The sequence below is a fragment of the Gasterosteus aculeatus genome, chromosome 13 (assembly GCF_964276395.1).
Source record: "Gasterosteus aculeatus chromosome 13, fGasAcu3.hap1.1, whole genome shotgun sequence".
NCBI lineage: Eukaryota > Metazoa > Chordata > Actinopteri > Perciformes > Gasterosteidae > Gasterosteus > Gasterosteus aculeatus.
Window position 1 is genome coordinate 11,488,230 of NC_135701.1, and position 23,682 is coordinate 11,511,911.

Genomic DNA, 23,682 nt, shown 5'->3' on the forward strand with positions numbered 1-23,682 from the left:
TTGGATAAGTTCAATGTCACAAAAGCCATTTAAATGAAACACATGTATCTTTATTCTTCATCCAGCATTACATCGGGTGCAAACACTGAAACATAACCGATGGGAGATCAGTGGTTTATTACTATACATGTATTAATAGCTGATTTTTCTAATTTCAGTTTTATAACAAAGTGTTAAACAGGGGTTGAAAACATTGTTTACGTTGAGTAGCAGTTTTTAAATCCGTTGCCACGTGGAGCGACATGGTACACGCTGAAGCAAACTACATGTAAAATCATCAGGGACAGAAACAAAGCCAGAAGCCCGGTGTGGTTAGAAGCTCTGAGGATGAAGGAACAGAAAAGAGACCGCCTATAATATGAAATCACAGTGCCAACTGAGGAGCCTAAAACATAAAAACCAACGACGGTGTCGTGCGTACGTACGTGATCACAGAGTGCACATGCAGAAATGTCAGCCAGGACAACCAGGAATAGAATACTGGTCTTGTAAAGTAAACCTTAAAAACATGTTCAATGACGATCTCTTCTGAAAACAGGTGAAAAATATTCTGTTCAAAGAAAGTACAAACAAGTATAAAAGAAAATAATTTAATATGAACAGAGGAGACTAAACATTCTCCCTGAAGGAAATGCAACTATGTCCTTCCTAGGTTTTCTAACCAGACCAGTTTTGTTAAGAGAGGGAACAAAACAAATGAAATTCTTGAGCATGTTGTTACATCAGACTGTCCTTTTACTTCCAACTTCACAGCTGCTGGGGGCAGCTCGAGTTGTGCTGAACATCTAGTGCTTTTGCTTCTGTATGTGCCAATTTCACCTCTTCAAGTCTCTAAAGAGCTCGCGGCCTCTTGGGATTGATCTGCTTACTCGCTTGCTCCTCCTCCTGGAGTGTAGAGCGGAATGACTTCACTTTATCTGAGAAGAAAAGGGAATCGCAAAAACATGCATTAGTGTTTGCTGGGGCATGATGCATGCATCAGACACGGGCCCGGCGTGTGTCGCAGTCACACCTCGGAGCTCAGTGAGGATGTCGATCTTCTGGTCGAGGATCTGCTCCAGTTGAGTTGCGTATGACTCCACATCATAATCCACCTCCTCAGTCATCTCCAGCAGTACCTTTTCGTCCTCCAGCCACCTGATGGACTCCTGCGCAACAGAGACACGTACAATTGTATATTTAGTATATGACAGCCAAGATCAAATTGTACCAGAAGCAGAGAAGAACGGGTCTCAATGCCATATGTGACACTAGGTTTTGGATTTGTGGACTGCCAGAAGTTTTCAAGAGAGAACATGGAAAACTGCTTTTATTTAAAGTTCAGACGAGTCAGCATCTCCCTTTATTTGTGTATCTGCATCAACGTCCTTAAAAGAAGATAACACGTCTGTCATCACGTAAGCGGACATGAACGTATGAGCCGGTATTTTGAAGAGTTGTTTGGTTTTGTCGACATTCCCACCTGGAAAACAGCTCGGTGGTCCTCCAGGACCTGCTCCTCCATCTCCACTAACTGAGACACTGCCTCGTGGAAAGTAAAGAGCTGCGGGGACACTTCCTCCTCCTGGGTGACATAATGACCGTTGAAAACAAGGTTAAAAGGAATCCAACCATTCAAAATAATGCGAGTTTCCATATGCTGGTGTACTTACATTCTGCTCACAGAGCAGTTTGAGGTCATCTCTCTGCGGAGACATACTCAGCCATTCCTCGTCCAGGTCCAACTTGTTGACGGCGTGGATGTTGGGTCGACCCCCCTCCATCACTTGGTTGGTGTCCACGGTCAGCTCCTTCACTCTGAGGAGGAAAACACGTTGAACTGGTTGGGAACATTTCTGTCACAGCAGAGCCGCTCGCGGCCGCTGCTTGATTCGGGCTGTGACGTCGACCGGGGGCTCAAAATAATTCACAAGAAGCACAGGATGGGAGCGTCATGACATCATGCATTGGCTCTGCAAACCCTGATGTGATGGTTTATTCACTCATAATGGGCGTGCGGACTGGATTCAGAGCTCATGGTGCGCTTAAACGCAGGTCCTATAGATCGATGTGTGTATGTGATACATCACAGCTCATGCTTAATGCAGACCTGACGAGGTACTGGGACTGTAGCTACAGCAATGATCAGTTAGGACTACATGAGAGCTGAGACGCTGCTTAAACAAAAGCTAATCGCGGGAAATTGTACCAAAAGTCTTTGTTGCCAGTTTAACGTAATTGTCAGCGCTTAAACAGCACCAGCCACGCATTCATTTGGAGTAATGCCACCCAGCTTTCAAAGTTGTTGTCATACAGAACAAAAAAATGAAAGACCCACACTTGGACAGACAGATGAACTGGCCTTCAGGTGTCAACCGAAAGAAAAAAAAGAAAAAAAAAGGTTACGCCCGCAAACACAAAAATAAAAGCAGCAGCGGCCGGGGACGAGGATGAGAAGTGTCACGTCATGCAGATGATGAGACAAAAAGGAGAGGACGACAGTGGAGGTCTCACAGTGAGCAACTGATGAAGTGCATGACATCGGTTAACGTGAGCTGATGGATGTAAACACATCAGACTGTTATAAATACCTGGAGGCAGAGCATGCATTGTGTGTGCTTTGTGTGTATGCTTTGACCTGCTGGGAGAGGTAGCAGCAAAGTCATCATAGTCAAAGGTATTGGTGGGCGAGTGATCAGCGCGACTCCCCTGGGAGAAGGGGATGTCAGACGGACTAATCCCAAACTCCTTCACTCTACACCGGCCACACCACGGCACAGAGGAGGCGAAGGAGGAAACGAAGCAGGAAAAGAAGTGGGGATACAAGAGAGTCAGACACAACTACGGAGAGTTGGCAGAGAAATGTACAGTAACAACATTGGCGGAGCAAATTTATATCCATACAAAAACCACTGGCGACTGTGGAGGCAATAAAGGAATTGCAATTATACTTGATTGCACACGTTCTATTGGTCTGTGGCGCATTAAAACATTGTCCAAATCACTGGTGATCAACACATCCCCACCTGTTGGCGTAGCGTAGTGTGTTGAGGGTGTTCTCACAGGACGTCATACCGGGAGAGATTGTTGCAATCTGTGCAGAGAACAAGGAGATCATTCAAATGAAAGAATTCTATACATGGGTCAAAGACATGGACGGGATATTAAAGGCAATCAACCCACCATGCATGTGCGTGAATTCTCTCCGATGAAAGAGTCCCGTAGGACCTGAGTCAGTTTACTGGCTCTGAACGGAGTGTGAGGCTTGTTACGGCCGAGGGCCCTGATGCACTCCTGAAACCAGAGAAGCGACACATTGTAGGGTGAAAAAAAAAGGGATTTTACAGTCAGTAGGAAATGCAGCTTCTGCCGTCGATGTCCACAAACCTTGAGGGCGAGTAAGCTTTTGTTGATCTCAGCTCCCTCCAGACGAGTCTGGCGGTCGGCACTCGATGTATCAGCTCCCCTCTCGTTGCCCGCGAGGTCGATGAGGGAGAACTTGCCGTGCATCTTCCCCTTCCGCCGGAGAATTATCTGGAAAACGGCGTGGCTGCGAGAGGAGTGCGCGTTGGCTGACGTCTGCCCTGATGTTCTGGGAGTGAGTCAAAAAGAGGCATTAACATGGACAAAGGGCAGACACGAGTAGGGAGAGAAGAAAACACAGAGGGAAAAGGCAAAACATGTGCATGACTTTGTTAATTTGCAAAATAAGTGAAGAGACTTCCTGTAGAACTAAAATAAGAGCCGTGCTGCAATCAGCTATCTATCATAACCAGAACAAACAAACATTGTAAGTCTTGAACCATGGCAACTAGAGGGGAAAGTTTCGGTTGTTATACCTGCAGCTGTTCCCCACTTCTATGAGTTTCAACACATCCTCTGTGCACTTGACATCCTTCTCCTGAAGCCCAACCACCTGGACTTGCTGCTTCCCGTCCTCCAGCACCCTCAGCTTAGCTTTACGATTCAGCAGGTCAAAAACCTGATGAAACACAAGCAGTCAGCATTGATTCGTGCTTTATTTCTGGAGGGAAGTAACCAACATACCATTAGCCAGTACTTGCCTTTCCGCTGTAGATTTCAAAGAAGGTTGCGTACACCTGTAGATCTAACTTCCTGTAGTTGGGTTTCTTCAACATGAGAAATACATCCCGAGCTGCACGAAAAGACAAATTTCACCAGAGGAAACCAAAACAGTAATAACAGAATAATCCATGTAATTCTATTTACTCACTAAGAGGCAATAAATGAGAGAAAACACAGTTCACCGACTTACCAGCTAATGCATAAATTCCTTTAGAGCAGTCTTGGTTCTTCCCGGAGAAATCTCCTCCCATAGTCTGAAATGTGGCAAAGTAATTAATTATTAGAGCAAAATTTGATCTTGAGTAAGTGATTTTTCATTGCATGTGACTCACGTGTGTTTTTCCACTGCCTGTCTGCCCATATGCAAAGCAGGTGGCCATGCCCCTCTCAAAGATGGTCTCCACTAGAGGTCTGGCAGTGAACCTGCAGGGAGACACGGAGGCACATTTCTTCATGACGCTCTCTGTGAACACAAGCTATGACAGCCAACTGTTTTGTACACATACAAGAAAGAGGTTCATTCAGATGTTCTCCTCATATTGACCAACTGGGTGTATGTTCTGCATACTGACGGAACAAACGCATCAAACGGTTTGTTCTATGTGCTTGTAATAATAATAATAATACCTGTAAACCATCTCGTTGGCGGTGCTGTCATCAAAGGCGTAGTCAAAGCGGAAAGTCTGGTTTTCCAGATAGCGGGTCAGGTCCACTTTCTGCTTTGGCTCATGAACCATCACCACGTCCTTACTGGGGATGGTTATCACATCCAAATCCTTCATGGCCAACTCTGGATCAAAGCAAAGGCAACATGCCCATTCACATTAATACTTGAGAGGAAAACACATAACGATGGTCACAAAACGAACGTTGTTATCAACAGAAGAGCTTACCTTTCTTGTTGAGTGGACGTTTCCTCACACAAACACATATTTTGTGCTCTTCAATCTGGAGAAGGAAACAAAGAGGAATATGTTTTATATTGTTGCTGAACAAGGGCTGCAGCGAACGATTATTTTATTAGCACTAGATCTAATGATTATTTATTTAATGATATGCTTAATGTAACCACTAACTTATTGAGTATTCAAAGAATCAGGAAAAAATGAATTCTTAGCAATAGAAACTTGCATGATTGTTATTCGAATATTTGACTCACTCATCTTCTCTTGAAAACTAACAGTGTTTAGTTGTGAGTCCTTCTGACAGCAACACATTCTGTGTGTTCCTAATCCTAATGTATCACGCAGGAGGAGAAGAGGTGAACAGGACATGGTGCCGTCTTGGGACGTTTGTCTTTGTACTGTGAAAAGGCCATTTCCAATTTGCAGTGTTTACACAGCAACACATGGTTGGGATTTAAAAACACCTGCACACAGGGTTGTGCGTGATGTTTAGAGCTGGAGCCGGTTTCTTGCAATGTACCGACACATCAGTATGTTTCTGTCGACAACACTGGCCAATCGTCCCTTCACCCGACAATCAGGAGAGAAACAGACGTCACGTCTACTCACCAGGTCTGCTGTGGTCAGGGGCCGGTAGTCTAGGCTGGCCCGGAAATCTCGGATCATGTACATGATCTCATAGTTCGGAATGGTTGTATCCACCTCCTGAAAGAGGATCATCTCAATGTCAAGAGTGTACTTGGTTATCTAGATCACACGCATTTATTTTGATTGTTAAGAAGGACATGGGTAAATAATATTGATGTACCTGAGCTCTCTTCTCCCTGAGCTCCTGCTGCTGAATCCGGCGCCGCTCTCTCTTCTCCTGCAGTTTCTCCACTTCCTTCACGCAGTTTGACTTCCTCCTCGCTGCCATGAAGACAGGAAAAGAGGTAACTCTGCTTCTATTCACAGGATATATCAATATCCTTTCTCTGTAAAATGGTCCGCTGTTCTTCCTTGCTTATTGCAGTATCTTTCCTCCTGTGAATAATCCGTTTCTCATGGTAGTCTTTCAAAAAGAAGGGAGACTTTCGGCTAAATCCAACAAAGCAGAACCATAATAGAGCTCAAGAACAGACTGCGATGCAGAGGCTGGCGCTCTGTGCCTCCAGAATAAACACCAGCTTCTTTCTCTACGTAACCAACAAAAGGCCCTTACAGCCTGTTCAAATACTTCCCTCCCTGTTTCTCCCTTCTATCTGCATCCTAAAACACAACCGGATCCACACGCCGCTAACCAAAGTCACTCACATTCAAATATGTACCACGTATTACTCACTGTCAACTATCATCACAAAATTGTTTCAATCAACAAACAATCAAACAGAGGCTTGTTCCCAATTTCCCCGCACCACAGATTAGTGTTTTTCAGGTCAATCACAAACACCCCAAATCAGCAAACATGAGAGTAAAAGACACATCTGATTGCTTGCGCTGTTCATGAAGAAGTCTGATTAGCCTAGCTCGCCGCCATAGCCACAGTTTCACTGTTCAAAGCCCAGCCAATGCTCTGTAATACATGTATGACCTGGTGTTGGCTCCAATCCCTGATTGAAAAAACGACTATAAAAAGGCAGAGGGATTAATAATCTGCTCTAATCTGGCAGGAGAAGACGAGCTGGCTGGAGAGATGCAGCACCATCACTATTTCAGAGTCCCTCTGCCTCACAAGCTATGATCAAGAAACAGCTTATTGATGTCGTCTGAGCCTTGAGGAGTAACGCACAGTCCCACGGGTTAATCCAGACGGCGCAGTCAACCGTCTGATACCCGGAGAGCCGGTCTGCTGGACGGATTGTGTTTGTGCCACAGCTCAGAATACTATCTGGGAGACGTTTCTGGTGTTCTTCTCATTGGACTACAGGACTCTCAGTTTCTATTGGGAACTATTGGAAGAATCACCGTGAGGAATTGAGGTCGGGGGAAACATGCAGGTGATACATACAAAGCTGTACCGACTCCTTTCTGGACATGGGGGGACCTGAGGATTCTGTGATGAACACGTGGCCAACAAAAACACATTAAAAGCTTTACAGATGGCCTTTGTCAATCGATCAAGAATTGTGCACACGTCAGGAAGTATTGGCATTTTTTTTTACAATTTGTGATAACCCAAATAAAGGGAATCACATCTGGATTTAGCATAGAAACCCAAAGAGATGAATTTGGCTTTAGACCAAATAACTGATAACTGGTTCCCTGAACATACTGTCACCGGGTAAAAGGTAAGATACTTAAAAACACACAACTGTTCTAATCATGTTACCATTCTGCAGTTGCTGTTGTGTCTGAGCCTGAGTGAGCTGTGTAGGCTGCAGGGATGTGGGTGGTGCAGGTGGAGGTGCAGGTTCTGGTTGTGGTTGTCTGGCCCTGGTCGGAATCCCTGGAAGTACAAACCCAAAGATTAGATTAGATTTATTTTACATAACTATCACCTTGAACACCAGTGACTTTTATAAGTTGCATCTTGTGTTCTAGATTGAGATGTTAGTCGTTTCTAGAGAAGGGATCATTGCTTTGATTCCTAAATCAATTTCCAATTAAAGCGCAAGACAAAAACAGCAACAAAAAGACAACAATTTAACTATTCCCAAAGAAGTTTATGAAACAAACCTCTATTATCCTTGGACGGAGTGTCATTCTTAGTAGGGGCGATCGTCCGACGATTCTGCAAGCGGAAACAAAGGCTACATTTTAGGATTAAGATGTTATGGGTTCAGTGATTCCTAATTGTATGCATTATTATCATTAGCTGTCCTGGACAAAAGGAAACAATACATCGTCACCATTCAGTTTTCAACCTTACAGGGATTCAGGCACTGAAATTGTCAAAATGAAATCCTCATCTTCAATTAAGAGCAGTCCTGATCTACTGTGCACCACACGCAGTATACTTAACATGTCCAACTAGTCGTTTTTAGTACTAAAATGATACAGCTGTTACAGCTGTTGCCAGACAGGGAGGCATGTAGGTACTCACCTTGGAAATTTTAGTGACCTTCACACTTGTGGGTGTAGGCGGGGGCGGAGTCTCTGGACTAGGGGCCATTTCCTCATCTGGAGCCACATCGGCGTTAAGTGCAAATATACTCTCCAAGTCGATCTGTCCCAAAAGAGAGAAGCATCGGCAGACAGGTGAGATAAATGCCAATTAACTGGTGTCTGATGCATGACTGCTGGTGAAGTTGTGATGCGACAAATACCCGAGCAATGAAGTTGTTTTCCTTTAGTAAACAATAACATCAACGACACATAAATGGTCAGATGGACCTTAGGGTGGACTGATGTATCGATAGGCGCTGCCATTACATGACAAAAGATACCCAATACCTAGATATCAAATTTACTGCAAAAAGAATGTACATTTTACAGTAGAGTAACAGGCTTTGTTTGAGGCGTTTTGAGTTTGAACACAAGTCAATGGAGCAGAGCCACATATCACCGGACAGCCCACCGGCAGCCCGTAGCTTGTAATGCATCGTCTTTGTTATAGAGCATCGTGCATCTGGTTGTGCACATCAGCGTTTACAGGCTGTCGACTGGTTGGAGTGGAAGACATTTGAGCTGTTTTTTGTTAAATTACCACAGCTCCTGAACATCTTTGAATGCGTTATTTATTGCTTTGGATAAACGCAGCACATGTTGGTGGGTTATGTGGTAATGCACGCTCATTTACCTCTTTGCCTTTTGTGTCTCCATTTTCTATCCACTCCACTGTGACACTCTCGTTGTCCTCATTCAGCGAGGTCACCATTGCCTGGTGTATTCGTCCTGTAAAAAGGCATCAAGAATAACATTATTATTTGGTAGCAACGATAGAAATACTTGTATTGTTTCTAAGTATGAAGCCCATGGATGTGCTACTCAGCACCTCGTGTGAGGTATGAAATAAGAGGTCCGAATTGATCAATCAATATATTCTTGTTCTCACACACACACACACTTCAGTTTGGGAATTAGCGAGGAAATGTATTTAGTAGGATACAAGCCTGATCAGATCTGTGCCTTGGTCTGTAAAAAAGGTTGGAAAAACCTGAATGTTTTTGACAACGTAGGAAATTTAATGTGTTTTTCGATGCGGAGTTCATATTTCCAGCTGCGTTGTCGCCGCATAATAAATTCTGGTTCAATATTCTTTGTCACTCTAAAAAAAAAAAAAGTCCAAATGTATGATTATGTATGTTATGTAGCATCTATTAATTCACTTGTCCCTAAAATCTTGACTAAAAATGATGAAAACAGCTTGTTATGTAACATAACGTTGAATGGTATCATGACTGGGCTCGATACTAACCAACAGCACATTTTATTCTGACGCCACCTCAAACATCAGCCGTCAAGCGCTTCCTTAAAGATTCAAAAGAAAGCACGGCATGTGGCTGAGGTCGGCCCGATGGAGGACCCATCTGGCTGTGAGCTTTGATAATTACCCGTTGTAGAGGATCACTGATAACAGAGACGAGCACAGCGGCTGCTGCAGCGAGCCGGTCTGCTTTTCGCTCACTACAGCGTGGAAATACTTGCTCGGACAAATCGAGCTCAGTTCTCCCAACTGTGTCCATGTGAATCCTGCGTGCTGTAAATTCCCAGCATAAACCAGGGAAACACAGTGTTCCTGCATCTATTATTCAGAGACAGAGGAAGCTGGCGAGCAAAGATGCTTTTAGTGTTCCCAACTGCTCGACATAGCTTGCATTTATCGTACATTGGTTTCATTTGGCAAAAAGCCCCAAAAAAGCAGCTAGATATTCATACACTACCTAAATCAAACACAGTTTTGATATGCATACATTTAATCAATCAACATTGATTGAAAGATGATTCTAGGAAAATAACAATATATAATACATAGTGTCCTTAAACAGACAAGTGAGATGATCTATATGAGGTTGCTGCACATTTAAGTGCTTCATCATTTTGGTCATTTGGCACGTAGCATTCAGTGATATAGGATACTGCCATACACATTTAATGAACAGTGATGTCAACAGAGCACTACGCTCAAACAGAAATGACTGAGGTCCTCATCAAAGACTATGTTTGTGGAATCAGTGCTCAAGCCCAGAGCTTATGTTAACAGAAATTATAGATGATTCAAAAAAATACATGTTTGACAATCAGTGTAGAACAGCTATTCATGTACTATGTCAACACAACCTTAAAGTAAGCCACAATGCTGAATTAGATCAGAATTATGAGAGCCAATAAGAAAATCCTTCCCCAGTGACAATAAATCACTGTCCACCCATTCAAACCAGCATTACTTAATCAAAACGATTATGAACCTACTACAGATGGGAGACATGGGGGAGTCCTTCCTTGCACCTGTCTGACTGTGCCGTCAACTTTTTGTGCCTAGTTCACAAACGACTAATTCAATATTGGCCAGCTACGTACAGTGGAAAGACAGACGAAAAACATGTACTGCAAATAGTCCAATAGTCCACGGATACCTGGCACAGAAGGTCACAAAACCACCTGGACAGCAGTAAATGTGGTGCCTGGTTTTACACCTCTACTTAAGGGAAGGGTGGAGAGCATGCTTTCCACTTAGAGGATTTATGGTGACAACAGCGGGTCAGGCAAGGTCCTCCAAATCATTGCTGCTTCCTTTGGCTTAAGTCCGTGGTTCACCTTTCAGACCACAGGCGTCCTTATTGGTTTGTGTGACTCTATTCAACAACATGCCGCCTCAGTAACTGCAGAGCAGTCTTATTACGCAACATGACAGTAAAGATAAAGTTCCCTAAAGTATACTGCTGTTTAAGTATGTGTAATTAGGACAATTATACTGTAGTGTAGTGAAATGACAACACTACAGCAGGGTGAAATAAATAAATGTAACATGCAGTGATCAGTTTATTTCCCTGCTGGATCAGAACGCATGTTTATTGTATCAACCAGCACACAGCTTCAGCCTTATTGTAGCTTATGCTTATTGCTGCAAGCGCACCGACAGTAGCAGCCAGAATAATAATATACAATACTCATATAACAAAGAGAAAAATGAAAAGATAGTAAATTCCGATAAAGGTTAACCTATTCAACGATGGGCAAATAGCTTTGTTTTTACTTAATTTTACTTTTTCTACGAGATGAAATGAAAAAGGACGAGTCTTATTTTGTTATTTGTACAATAGCAGGAACACATCACAATATACAATACAAAAATGTTGCCACTAAAATCAAAGAATAGTTGATATAAATAATTGTGATCTTAATATTCATAAAGAAATGTGATTGTAATTTGTGTTGAAACTTGTGTAGGCGTATTGTTCATATTACACAGTGGGTTTAATGCAATGACCTGGACGATGTGCAGAGGGAATGACAGCACAGCTTGACTGCAGATGTAAAACAATGACAAGAACATGGCGTTGAAGATGTGATAAAATCATATTTTAAAAGTAAGACTACTTCCCTCTGAAAAGGCCATCTAAGCACGTCTGTTTCTTATACAAATACACAGTATTCAACAGACTATATAACTTGAATCACAATAACATTATCTAACCGATGGCAAACAGAAGCTTTGAGGCGCAGGGATTCAAAAGATTGCTTCTCTGCATCACCAAGACATCATTTATCCCTCTAAATCCAGAGAAATCAAGGTGTCATTATGTGACACGGATGAAATTGAAGATTATATTTCTTCTACGCACTACCATCAACAATGTTTCTACTCATCATGCCATTGATGATATACATAGGGACTCAAATAATGAACCAGATTTGATCGCTGCCTCAATGGGGAGGCTTTCCACTACTAGTCGGATACTTGAAGGGGCTCGAGATGCGGTGCTTCAAGCTGTGATAATAAAATGGGAAAACGCCACATAAATGAACGTAATTTGATATACTGAATAGAGGTACAGAAGGATCCTCCGTGAGGTCTTACTCTAATCGGGGCTGACTGTGACAGTAGAGTCTGATAGACGGCTGGCAGAATTTAGGGGGCTGGCTGCGACAGATGGACTGGTGGCCTGAATCTGGCTTGAATTTGAACCAACCCCCCCAGAGAGAGGGCAATCCCTGCTCTGGAGCCAACGCCAACCAGCAGGGAAATGAGACTGCCTCTCGTCCAGCTAAGCGATAGTTTCACATCTCATCCAGGGGTGATGCAGTCAAGGACATCACCATCAAAAAACAATAAATAACTGTTTTTTTCCTTCCTCACTTGCATTGTTCACACCCAAATTGGTTGTTTGAGGGTTTAATTCTAAACTGGGTGTAGCCCGTTCCTGGCAGGGGACACAAACTTTCAGTCATCTTTGGCTCTCCGGGCCTGAAGCAATGCTCCAAAGTGACACTGAAAACAAACGACAACTTTCCTCCCAGCTTCTTCCCAATAGCAGGTTTCAATGTGCAGTACTTGTGTAAGGAAGTAAGCACATGGATCTCATCATTATTTTTTGCACTACAGCTTTTGGAAACAATCACATTACCTGTATAATCAGTATATTAGCTGAGATCTCGGGATGAGTCTATATCTGTTGTTATTACTTATGCATAGAATGTATTTTTTTTAATCGTGATTTTGGACAACCACCATTAGCTTGTGTTAGTTTAGTTAGCACATGAAACATTTAACAACAGGATCAAAAATGGTTATACATGTATAAAGTACAGTTACAGCCACAATGGGAAGCTGACTTACTCGTCAACTAGTTACCTAATGATTAAATGATTGGTGGTTCCAAGACTGCATTAACTTAACTGCTGCATTAGCGCCGGCCGGTAACATTAGCCCTTGCTAGCCGTTCGGCTAATCACAAGCTAACGTTCGACTGAACTAACGTTAGCTTCGTTAGCACTTCGGCTAGCTTAGCTAATATTATACTCGAGCTCCGGAACAGAATTCACTATTTCGGTGGCGTAATACTGCGGCACTAACGTCAGTAAATTCTCACTTGAACGCATGTGTTGTTGTCTTAGGATACGAATCAGCCGCGAACAATAAGTGTGTCTGGATTCACAGAGAAGCTTGCTAACAAAAGGAGAGAGCTCATTCAAAGGCTTTGGCCATGTTGCGTTACTACTCCGCCCTGACAGCTAACACGAATCCTCTGCTGCAGCTAACGTGGACGTTGCGCTCTGCGGACGCTGTTGCTGTATTCACAAGCACCGCAGCAACAAAGATCCCTGACAACTTGCACAGCGCGAAGGGAAAATGTTTAGACAGGGTGAAACTTACCATCACTGCGCTTTATCTCCACGTAAGTACCAACGACAATCTTCCCAAAACACGACGCCATTCTACATTACTTGAACCATTAACAAAACGGGATTAAGGACTTATTGTATGCGGGCTGAAGGCAGCTTCTTGTGTTTGGGTGTCTTTGGCCGCAGAGGGAGATGCGGGCAATAGAATGAGCTAGCATTACGTAGCGTTAGCTGCAAAGAATAGCATTGAATTTCCGTTCTAGCATTTTTCAAAATAAAACCAGCTTGAGTAACATCAAATAGACTGAGTTGGTCCTATCATTTTGTCTGCCTTGAACGTTAGCCTACCCAGGTGCTATATAATGTGTACATGAGAACTAGCTCACTTATTGTACACTTTAGGTAAAATAGGTATAATACTAAGTCTAAAACTGTACTTTGCCGATTAACATACATACATATGAAGAACTATACTTATTACATATATTACAATACAATACAAATACCAATACAAAGGATCCTACAAAAACGTCATTTAATTATTTTTAAGGATGTGTTTTCATTTTGGCATTGCAGCTTTTGCTAAAGTAAAGACATTGAATCGTTTTTTTTCACCACTGTGGCAAATTAATAAACACACTCATCCACTGTGTGCGTTCGTTGCCCTCACGGTGGATGAATTGTGCCACCTGGTGGCCTCAGGGCTCACGTAGTCCAAATCTGCCGATCACGCAAAACAAAATTCCTTCCCTCCTAGAAAACAGCCATTGAATTCTCTACAATGATGCTTATCAGTTTCAACTGCTTTGTTCTCTAAAGTGGCATATTTTTCGGTTTAAATACGCTAAATAATGTCCTCAGTTTACAAAAGTTTTCTTGTGTCAATCAGTGGAACATAACATGTGGTGACACATAACCAGCAGATTAACTGGCACAACAAACAAACAAATTATTGGCGGAACATCAATATTAATTTCTTTGATTTTTTGTTCATGAATAGAAAAAGCCCATTTTTAAAACGGCTATCTTTGCCCAATAGACTTGACTTTTCCCAATGAAAATGTACACAAGTGTGACTCTCAGAAAGTGCGAAATGACACAAGGTGTACAAAGGAAACCTAATCCACTGAGATTACACCCTTCCCTAATTTACAAGGGTTATATTCTTATAAATTCTTGTTCAAATGTAACTATTATGTAATTATGCATGCTTTGCATAATGTCCTTATGCGAGCAATGGACAGACAAACGACCTGAGCAGATCCCCATTTTACCACATATCAGCGTTTTTTGTGTGTATTGTTTACTATTTTACACACAAACAACAGTGGGCTCGACATTCTTTTTCTAGAAGCTTCTAGGTTCCTCTGGTCCAGAATCTGCAGCTGTCCACCCCCCAGCCCCCTGTCTCCACACACGCCTTAAACCCCCCTCACTTTGTGCTGGTCAGTTCTCAGCTGTCTGTGCCCTAAATAGACATTATCAGGAGCAGACCATCTTTGAGGTAGTCACTCTGACAGATGTCCTAAAATATAAAATACGTTTTATTCATAAAGCCTTGGATAAGTCAAAGACACTGTTGGAATTTTTTTGGAAATACTAATCACAGTCTATAATGACCACCGGTAATAAGTTGCATACTGGGGTTTTTAAGGTGCTTGCAGTAAACCCCTTTGTGCGATGGATGGTCTACCTCAGCCTGGTCCCACCTCATTGTGATGCACTATAAATATAAAAATGGTTTTGGTGGGGGGATGCTACATGAGACAGAAAAAGTTTGTTGCAACTATTAGGGACGAGAGGTCCGGACCGTCTACACAGAGCAAGAGAGACAACGCACAATCCTGAAGGTAAAGTGCAACTTTGACAGATGCGTTATTTTTTTAATTTGAGTTAGATTCGGGTACGCAGAGACTACTTAAGATAAGAAGGGGAATAGAATGTGCCTAGATGATAAGAGGTGGTATGTGTCCATTGGGAAAGTGGCATTTGTTGTAAGGCTGGGGTACAATATCATGCCCATATAAGGCCTGGTGGGAGGCCATTTAAAGTCAGAGATAACATGTGCATGGCCATTTGGTAAAAGACACGCGGCTAAGCAAGACACTGATTACAAACAATGGTAAGAAAATAAATATTTCTAATGCTAAAGTAGTTATTAGCTTGCACATGTATGGTTTCTTGGATGAATGTGAGATTAGGATCAGTCCTGTAGGTCTAAACCTACAGTGCACATCATATTTATACGCTATGGACAACTTTCTTTTCGAGTCGTATACCTTTTCATCATTAAACTAAAAAAAAGTTCAAAACGGATCTTCAGATTTGTTTTTCAGCTTGCTTTTTGAAATATTTGTATGCATGCGATGAAGGATTTTGGTATGAAGCTTTATTACCGTTAAAAAACGGCATTTACATTTGCTTGACTTATAACACTAACATTGTTGTGATGAGAAATTAAGTGCACATGAAAACCAATAGTTCGATGGATCTCTGGATTTCTTTATTTTATGACTCGTATACCCTATTTCTACCAGATGGAAGACTTGATGAAGTTAAAGGATGAGGGAAACAAATACTTCCAGTCAGGAGATACTGACAAAGCTATTGAGTGCTACAGTAAAGTCATAAAGACCTGCAAGGACAACAAAGTGCTTGCTGTCATCTACAGGAACCGATCTGCCTGCTACCTAAAAAAGGTAAGCAGTTTTGTAAAGGATATAGCACAAAAACAAGACTAAACCAATTAGACCATATTTGTTAAGGGTTTGTCAAATGTAATCTTTTATTGCATGTTTCTGTTTTTCTTTAGGAAAACTATGCCAATGCAGCATCTGATGCATCCAAAGGTAGAGTAATAATTACAAAATAAAATCAAATAATATCTGCAATGACAAAATAAAGTATCTGTGTTGTAATCCCTTTTCCTCCTGTGTAGCAATTGATGTCGATGCAGCAGACATTAAAGCCTTATACCGACGTTGCCAAGCTCTTGAGAAACTAGGAAAACTGGACATGGCTTTCAAAGATGTGCAGAGATGTGCCACCATTGAACCCAAGAATAAAACCTTCCTGGAGACACTTCGCAGACTGGGAGCAGAAATCCAGCAGAAGGTCATTGTTTAAAAATAAACAATACACCAACACACAGAAGTTTGTCTGCAGATGATGCAAAATGATGATACAAAATTAAATAAAATTCAAAATTCGTGTAGGATTTGGACATGTCTGCATCCTGAAAGAATTAAATGTTTTATTTTGATTCTCCACAGCTTAAGACTACATTCTCCACAGATTCGAGGGTACAAAACATGTTTGACATCCTCCTTGATGACGAAATGGAAAAGGACAAGAGGGAAAAAGTGGGTAATTTTTTCTGTTGCGATATTGTGGTAGCATTTTTTTGCAGGATTGCAGTTGTGTGGTTTCACTTCTGCTACATGTTATTTCATGTTTAGGCTGCCAACAATCTGATTGTGCTGTCGAGAGAGGATGCCGGAGCAGAGAGAATATTCCAGAATAATGGAGTGCCTCTGCTGCTCAACATGATAGAGACAGGCAAACCAGAGATGATTCTGGCTGCTGTTCGCACCCTGTCAGGGATGTGCACAGGACACAAAGCTCGGGTGAGCATACTCAGAGAAAATGAAACACGATCAAACTTCAAAAGTAAAACTTCTATCAATGCAATTGGACAAAAATGTTTGCATCGATTTTTTTCACAATTTTCACAGGCCATGGCCATTATTCACATGGTCGGCGTTGATAAGATGTGCAGCATCATGGCTGTGGACAATGAGGAGATTGCACTTGCAACCTGCAATCTCTTCCAGTGCATCAACGACTCCCTCACTGGTGGAGATAAAAGGGAATATGGAAAAGAAGAGGCTTTGGTTTTAGGTGAGACAGAATAAAACAGATGCGGTTTTTGCAACAAAAGGTAGATTTTAACACAGAGGCATATTAAAAACCTATTTTCTTTCTTTTCTTTTTTTGCATTGTACTTACTAAGACATACTTTCTTATATCATCCGCAGATGCAGCCAAAGACCTGAAAACCATTCTCCTCTCTCTGTTGGAGATGGTTGGAAGTAAGAAGGTGTCCGGCAATGGCAGAGACCAGGCACTGAACCTTCTGAGCAAAAATGTTCCGCGCAACAACAAAAAAGACAAAGATAACTCCAAGACCCTCTTCACTATCGACCACGGTAAGCAGGACAGATCCACCGGGTCATTCATTTGGTTTTAGCAAAAGTCCATTTCTGCATCTCCGACAAAGCGTATTTGTCAGATCACATTTATATCAAATTTATATACACATATATATTTATATGTGTTTGTCCTCAAGGTCTGAAGAAGATCCTCAAAGTGTGTGGCCAGGTTCCCGAACTGCCGGACCAGCTCCCCTTGACAGAGAACACACAGCTGATTGCCAGTGTGCTACTGAACAAGCTCTACGACGACCTCTCGTGTGACCCAGAGAGAGACAACTTCAGGGACATTTGTGATGAATATATCAAGTACATCCACAAAATACACATTCATTCATTTCTACTCTCCAGTTTCTAAATTTAGGACAAGCCAACATTACTTATGTTATGCTTCTTTCCTCCTTTGCCCACCGTTCCTTTTCCACAGATCCAAAATCGACCCCAACGACATGGACAAAACCATTCATGCTGTCAACACCATCTCGGGGCTTCTTCAGGGTCCCTTTGACGTTGGCAACGCCCTGGTTGGACGGCAGGGCATAATGGAGATGATGGTAGCCCTGTGTGGCTCCGAGCGGGAGGTGGACCAGATGGTTGCTATAGAGGCGCTGATCCATTCCTCCTCCAAGATGAGCCGCGCCTCATTTATCATCACCAACGGTGTTTCACTCCTAAAGGACATCTACAAGAAGACCACTAATGAGAAGATTAAAATACGTTCGTTGGTGGTGAGTGTGCCGGGGAAAGAATGGAATGGAACTTTAGGATTTTTGGTCACAGCCTACGAACAAACACCACAGTTAGAAATATGAACATTTTAAGACAGTGAATTACACAACTTCTAAATCTTGTGTAGGTATCGATGTGCATACTCATGTCCATGTGTTCTCCAGGGTCTCTGTAAACTGGGCTCAGCTGGAGGTGATGATTATGGTTTGCGGCAGTTCGCTGAGGGCTCCACAGAGAAGCTGGCCAAGCAATGCAGAAAGTGAGTTCTCACACAGACTGTTGAAGCGAATACATCCCGCTGGTTAAAATCCACAATGACAGAAACAAATGTTAGTAGGTGTAAAACATTTTAGCAAAAAATATGTATTTTAAATACATGCTAATCACTGAATTAGTTATTATCTAATTTTAATTCAAAATGTAAATAATTCCTGACAACTTGTATAAAGCATCAGAGGGTCAATTTATATTTCAATCATACCATATGACATTTGTCTTTTACTCCTCCAGGTGGCTCTGTAATCCCAAGATTGACACAAAAACAAGGAAGTGGGCTATCGAGGGTCTTGCTTATCTGACTAACGATGCTGATGTGAAAGATGACTTTGTTGAAGATGAGACTGCCCTGAAAGCCATGTTTGAGCTGGCCAAGGTTTGAAAAAAACAGACGGGAAGACACACAGAGTGTATCTGGTACTACATATGAAATAATCTCTCTCCTGTCTCTTTGTTTTAGTCTACGGACAAGACAATCATGTATTCAGTAGCTTGCACCTTGGTCAACTGCAGCAACTGCTACGAAAAGAAGGAATTCCTACCTGAGCTGGTTCAACTTGCAAAGTTTTCAAAGCAACATGTACCTGAGCAACACCCCAAGGTAAAAACCGGACAGGAGATCTCACAATCTATGAATGTATATAGGCTGACCAGGTTACCTTACTCATATGCACATAACCACTTTGTGTACCAACTTTTCTCAGGATAAGAAGGACTTTATTGATAAGAGAGTCAAAAGGCTGCTGAAGGCTGGAGTCATTTCAGCTCTAGCTGTTATGGTCAAAGCGGACAGCTCCATCCTGACGAACCAGACCAAAGAAATGCTGTCAAGGTGAGAGGAGAAATATGTTCATGCGTCACGAAACCTAACTCAAGTTGTAAATGATGTGACTCATCAGAGCACATCACGTATCATATCATGAAAGCTTGGCTTTGCAGACGTCAACAAATACCTTTCGTCTGAAGTGAGTTTTTTCCTTGATGCTCCATGATAAGATCAAGAAATACAAGTTACAACACAAATGTATTCATTCCATATCGTGTTTTTCTTCTGGCAACACTGTCGAGAAATATCAATGTTATGCCTATTTTCAATTTTTTCTATTTATATAGAGTTTTCTTGGCGTTGTCGATGGATGCTAAAGATCGTGGTACTATTGTAGCCCAAGGTGGGGGGAAGGTGAGTAGAAGGTTTGGAAAGCAATATACAAGTAAACACTCCTCAAAGTTATGATCACATATTTTCACAAACAAAACACCAGCAAACTGAATACATTTCAGAGTTAATAGAAGGATTTTGTGTTGATTTTGATGGATGGAAGAGGTGGAGTTTCCAAACACCCAAAATTCAGTAATTTTACTGTAGTGAGGTCTGACAGTTCTGGTTCTCCTGTGCTTCCAGCAGGCTTGGTAACATGACTTGGGCAAGCATTTACATTAACTATAAAGATCAGTATGGAATTAAGATGTCATCATGAACAGTGGAATGTTCCACTGTAAAGTAAGTAGCTGGATAAGCTGGTTGTTCGACATGTCACACGATTGTTTTCTTTTGGCTCCGGCCTCAGGCTTTGATACCACTTGCCCTGGAGGGGACAGAGGCGGGCAAGACGAAGGCCAGCCACGCCCTTGCCAAGATTGCAGCTATCTCAAACCCAGAGATCGCTTTCCCTGGTGAGAGGGTAAGACATGCAAAGTTGTTTTGTTTGTTTCTACAACTAACCTGTTTACATGGTGGTATGGGAACATTTACTAAGAACATTCTACAGAATCTTCCCTTGACTCCACACTTATTTTGACATTCCTTCCCTTTGCCTGTTTCTTGGTCTGTCTATATGGTGGGAGACGATAAGCATTGTATGTTGTTTTTTATAGTTTGTTTATATTATTACTGGATCATTACCGATGACTGTGTTTTGTTACTCCCTTTCGGAATCGGTATGTTATTGAATTAAGTATGTACAGTATATGCGGATATAAGTATGTATACGTTGAGGTGGTGTTTACCTCTTACTACCTCAGCAACTTATAATTGTGTCTTTGTTGATTGACAGGTGTACGAGGTGGTACGTCCTTTAATTAGCCTCCTGCAAACAGACAAAGATGGAACTGAGAACTATGAAGCTCTCAAAGGCCTCACTAACTTTGCTGGTTTCAGTGACAAACTAAGGTAACATTTTTCAGCTTATGATAACTGTGATGCCTCGTAGCTCATTTCCTATATGGGACTTGCACTGCAACTTACAGATTTTGCCTAACTATGAGTTCTCCCCGTCATCGTTTTTTCAGAGTAAAGATTGTAAAAGAGAAAGCTCTGCCAGAGATTGAGAACTACATGTTTGAAGACCACGAGCAGATCAGACAGGCTGCCACTGAATGCATGTGCAACCTTGTTTCATGTAAAGAGGTGAGAACGGCTACCAACCTCATCTAATAATGGACGATGCATAGTAAATGTAAGAAACATGTGTCCAAGAGGTGTGCAAGCGTTGAAAGTGAACTCTGTGTGTGCCAGGTCCAAGACCGTTACCTGGAAGACGGCAATGATAAGCTAAAGCTGATGGTACTGCTCTGTGGCGAGGATGACGAAAAACTTCAGATAGCTGCAGCTGGAGCTCTTGCCATGCTCACCGGTGCTCAGAAGAAGCTCTGCCTCAAAATGACCCTGGTGGTATGTACAACAGCGTTCAGTAGTGCTTTTACCGTACAACGTGCATGATTGCGTTCCATCAGGGTCTGTTTTGAAAGCAAAACCCGGTCAACACAAACTCTGTGTGTCAGATTCCAAAAGCACTTTGTGGGTTCTCACAATGTAGCTGGATATTTGTAGCTCATTTCAAGTCAGGTCTATGTTACTGTAAGATAAGTTTGCTTTTCAAAGTACATTTTGTTTGAAGTTACAAGTGTTAAAACATCATTTTGAAAATCAACTTCTGGCAGTTTTGATTCATCATTCACACATTTGACCAGTGTCACTGACGGAACTCTCCCAACAGACCACCCAATGGCTGGAGATCCTGCAGAGGTTGTGTCTCCATACCAACAGTTCTATACAGCATCGTGGCCTTGTGATTGTCTACAACATGCTCAACTCAGACAACAGTGAGCTGGCTAAGAAGTTGATGGAGAGTGAGCTGCTGGAAATCCTCTCAGTGATTGGCAAGGCGGAGGACAATCCCAAGAGGCAGGGTGCCATCGATGCCGCACGTGAATGCCTGATCAAAGCTATGGATCTTGGTCTCATCAAACCATTCTCCAGCCCTCCTTAAAATGTCGGCAACAATACAAACAACAACCATGGACAATCTTCTTTATTTCCTTTTTTCCTAAATGTTTTTCCCGAATCAAAAATATGAGTCCCTGGTAGCTCACCTGGTAGAGCGTGTAGGCTCAATCCTGTTGCATGAGTTCACATCTGACCTGTGTGTGCACAGCAAAAGACCACACCTTGGTGTGCACACCTCTATCTTTGGCTGCACTGTAATAAAGACACGCAAGATGATATTAAAAATAAAAAACAATATGAAAGTATTCTCCAACCTGCTCCAATACACTAAAGATGAACTCTCACTATATAATCAGCAGTGGCGGCAGGCTCATAGAGGCCTGGCCCCAACTTGAGCCACAAAACAAACAAAAAATAATAATTTAATAATTTAAAAATAATATTAAAAATACATTTTACAGGGTGGCGTGGTGGTTAGCACTGTTGCCTCACAGCAAGAAGATCCTGGGGTTGACTCCACCCAGTGGCCTTTCTGTGTGGAGTCTGCATGTTCTCCCCGTGTCTGCGTGGGTTCTCTACGGGTTCTCCGGCTTCCTCCCACAGTCCAAAGACGTGCTCTGGGGATCAGGTTGACTGGGGACTCTAAATTGCCCGTAGGTGTGTGTGAGTGTGAATGGTTGTATGTCTCTGTGTAGCCCTGGGATAGGCTGGCGACCAATCCAAGGTTTACCCCGTCTCACGCCCAAAGTTGGCTGGGATGGACTCCAGCCCCCCCGCGACCCTGTGTGCAGGATAAGCGGCTTGCAGATGGATGGATGGAAACATTTTACAAATAGTCAATAATTAAGTATTTGTGTTTTTGAAATATAGAATATACCCAGTAATGTTCGTAAAACAAGATATCTGCTCAAAATATCTGCTTTTCCTGCACGTCTCGTGAGGCGCCATTTTTAATGGCATGGCAAGGGCGAGCACGAGCAGTGTTCTTCCAAGAAGACAATCAGTGCCGCGGCTGCAGCATCGGTTGTCACCTTCTGCTCACTGATGTATACAGCGACACACGACGGAACTGCATTTTTAAACGGCTCCAGGACCATGAGATGGCCTAACTGCTCAAACTCCGCACCCAAGGCAGCGCACCATCGAGTGAACTGGATAGTGAGATCACGCGCAAAGTCCAGATGACTCTGACCCTCACCCTCCTCCAAGGTCCTAAAACACTGCCGGTAGGCTTCAGGAACCAGCTCATAGGGCTTTAACGCCGCTGCTTTCACAGACAAATATGTTTAGCTTGCTTGCTCCACCTCGCTGGATTCTCCAATTGTGCCTGTATCTTAGATGTATCATGGTCAAGTTGCAACACAAGTAATTCCCTCTGTTTTGTTGTGAACAATCTGTTAATAATCTGGATTGAGATTCAAGGAATAACATTAAGTATTAAAATATATTAAATATTAAACATTACACATTAAAGTAATCAAGTATTGTCAACCTTTATGCATTACAGGTTTCATAAAGTTGCCATTTTCTTAATACATTTAATGTATTTATCCCCATGTAGATTCAATGTGAAACTTGCTCAAGATGGTTTTGTCAGGGGAGAATTTGTACAGGTGCATATTGTGAGTGTCTCAAGAACTCATGACCTTCCTTGGGAAACTCGTGACCTGACCAAGTCTGCCAAATATGATTGACTAGGACCATTAAGAGAGAGTCGCGGATGTTCCCAAGCGACATCTGTTCACCACTAATCTCCCTCATGGAGGAGGGGAGCGGCGGGGGGGGGGGGGGGGGGTCTTCCTTCCTTTCCCCACTTCCTCGAACCTTCAGAGATGGATAAAAGCTCCTGTTCTCCCCCAGAAACAGATCTTCTAGCTCCTCTTGGGAGCGAGAACGTCTGCCCTTTTTCAGCTGAATTGTAGTCATTTGACTTCTGTCTGTACTTACGGCTTGTGTTGATGATATCTGTATTCGTATGATTTTTCCTATATCCTAGTTAGTAAAATACTTAATCATAAGCGAGTCTCTGATACTTTTGATTGCTCACACGGGCTGAATCAACAAA

At 42.4% G+C, this 23,682-nt stretch overlaps 2 protein-coding genes across 10 annotated transcripts; one reads left to right on the forward strand and one right to left on the reverse strand.

The window, feature by feature from the left end:
* Positions 1 to 28: 28 nt before the first annotated feature.
* On the reverse strand, positions 29 to 13,491 carry kif2a (kinesin family member 2a). Of its 8 annotated transcripts, XM_078086739.1 has the most exons (23): positions 13,207 to 13,486; positions 8,689 to 8,783; positions 7,993 to 8,115; positions 7,626 to 7,680; positions 7,279 to 7,395; positions 6,958 to 7,002; positions 5,779 to 5,879; positions 5,580 to 5,675; positions 4,959 to 5,013; positions 4,693 to 4,855; positions 4,398 to 4,488; positions 4,256 to 4,319; positions 4,044 to 4,135; positions 3,819 to 3,961; positions 3,367 to 3,571; positions 3,163 to 3,273; positions 3,006 to 3,073; positions 2,618 to 2,734; positions 1,653 to 1,797; positions 1,463 to 1,564; positions 1,013 to 1,148; positions 820 to 917; positions 29 to 528 (listed from the first exon to the last, which is right to left on the reverse strand). In XM_078086739.1, the coding sequence occupies exons 1-22, from the start codon at positions 13,265 to 13,267 to the stop codon at positions 832 to 834; spliced, it is 2,271 nt and encodes a 756-aa protein (XP_077942865.1). In that variant the 5' UTR covers positions 13,268 to 13,486; the 3' UTR covers positions 29 to 528; positions 820 to 831. The 8 variants fall into 8 exon arrangements, with proteins under 8 accessions (XP_077942865.1, XP_077942867.1, XP_077942870.1 ...); XM_078086741.1 differs by lacking the exon at positions 6,958 to 7,002 and having other exon boundaries at positions 13,207 to 13,491; XM_078086744.1 differs by lacking the exon at positions 2,618 to 2,734.
* Positions 13,492 to 14,837: 1,346 nt separating this feature from the next.
* Positions 14,838 to 21,922, forward strand: unc45b (unc-45 myosin chaperone B). 2 transcript variants are annotated; one of them, XM_040196634.2, is made up of 20 exons: positions 14,838 to 15,025; positions 15,713 to 15,874; positions 15,988 to 16,024; positions 16,114 to 16,289; positions 16,448 to 16,537; positions 16,634 to 16,801; positions 16,910 to 17,075; positions 17,213 to 17,383; positions 17,524 to 17,695; positions 17,814 to 18,114; positions 18,280 to 18,374; positions 18,626 to 18,767; positions 18,852 to 18,992; positions 19,096 to 19,223; positions 19,505 to 19,571; positions 19,960 to 20,073; positions 20,446 to 20,561; positions 20,681 to 20,798; positions 20,907 to 21,062; positions 21,388 to 21,922. In XM_040196634.2, the coding sequence occupies exons 2-20, from the start codon at positions 15,713 to 15,715 to the stop codon at positions 21,658 to 21,660; spliced, it is 2,793 nt and encodes a 930-aa protein (XP_040052568.1). In that variant the 5' UTR covers positions 14,838 to 15,025; the 3' UTR covers positions 21,661 to 21,922. The 2 variants fall into 2 exon arrangements, with proteins under 2 accessions (XP_040052568.1, XP_040052567.1); XM_040196633.2 differs by having other exon boundaries at positions 14,858 to 15,297.
* The last annotated feature ends 1,760 nt before the right edge of the window (positions 21,923 to 23,682 follow it).

What these genes read in the sequence shown, in the direction of transcription:
- unc45b (XM_040196633.2), top strand. An exon ending in GCACAGGACACAAAGCTCGG is followed by an intron (nt 16,802 to 16,909) that starts GTGAGCATACTC and finishes CAATTTTCACAG; the next exon opens with GCCATGGCCATTATTCACAT. An exon ending in ATTTGTGATGAATATATCAA is followed by an intron (nt 17,696 to 17,813) that starts GTACATCCACAA and finishes CCTTTTCCACAG; the next exon opens with ATCCAAAATCGACCCCAACG.
- kif2a (XM_078086739.1), bottom strand. Translation starts at nt 13,267, where the DNA reads ATGGCGTCGTGTTTTGGGAAGATTGTCGTTGGTACTTACGTGGAGATA. An exon ending in GCTGCTACCTCTCCCAGCAG is followed by an intron (nt 1,798 to 2,617) that starts GTCAAAGCATAC and finishes TTTCCTCCTCAG; the next exon opens with AGTGAAGGAGCTGACCGTGG. An exon ending in AACTGCTCTGTGAGCAGAAT is followed by an intron (nt 1,565 to 1,652) that starts GTAAGTACACCA and finishes TATGTCACCCAG; the next exon opens with GAGGAGGAAGTGTCCCCGCA.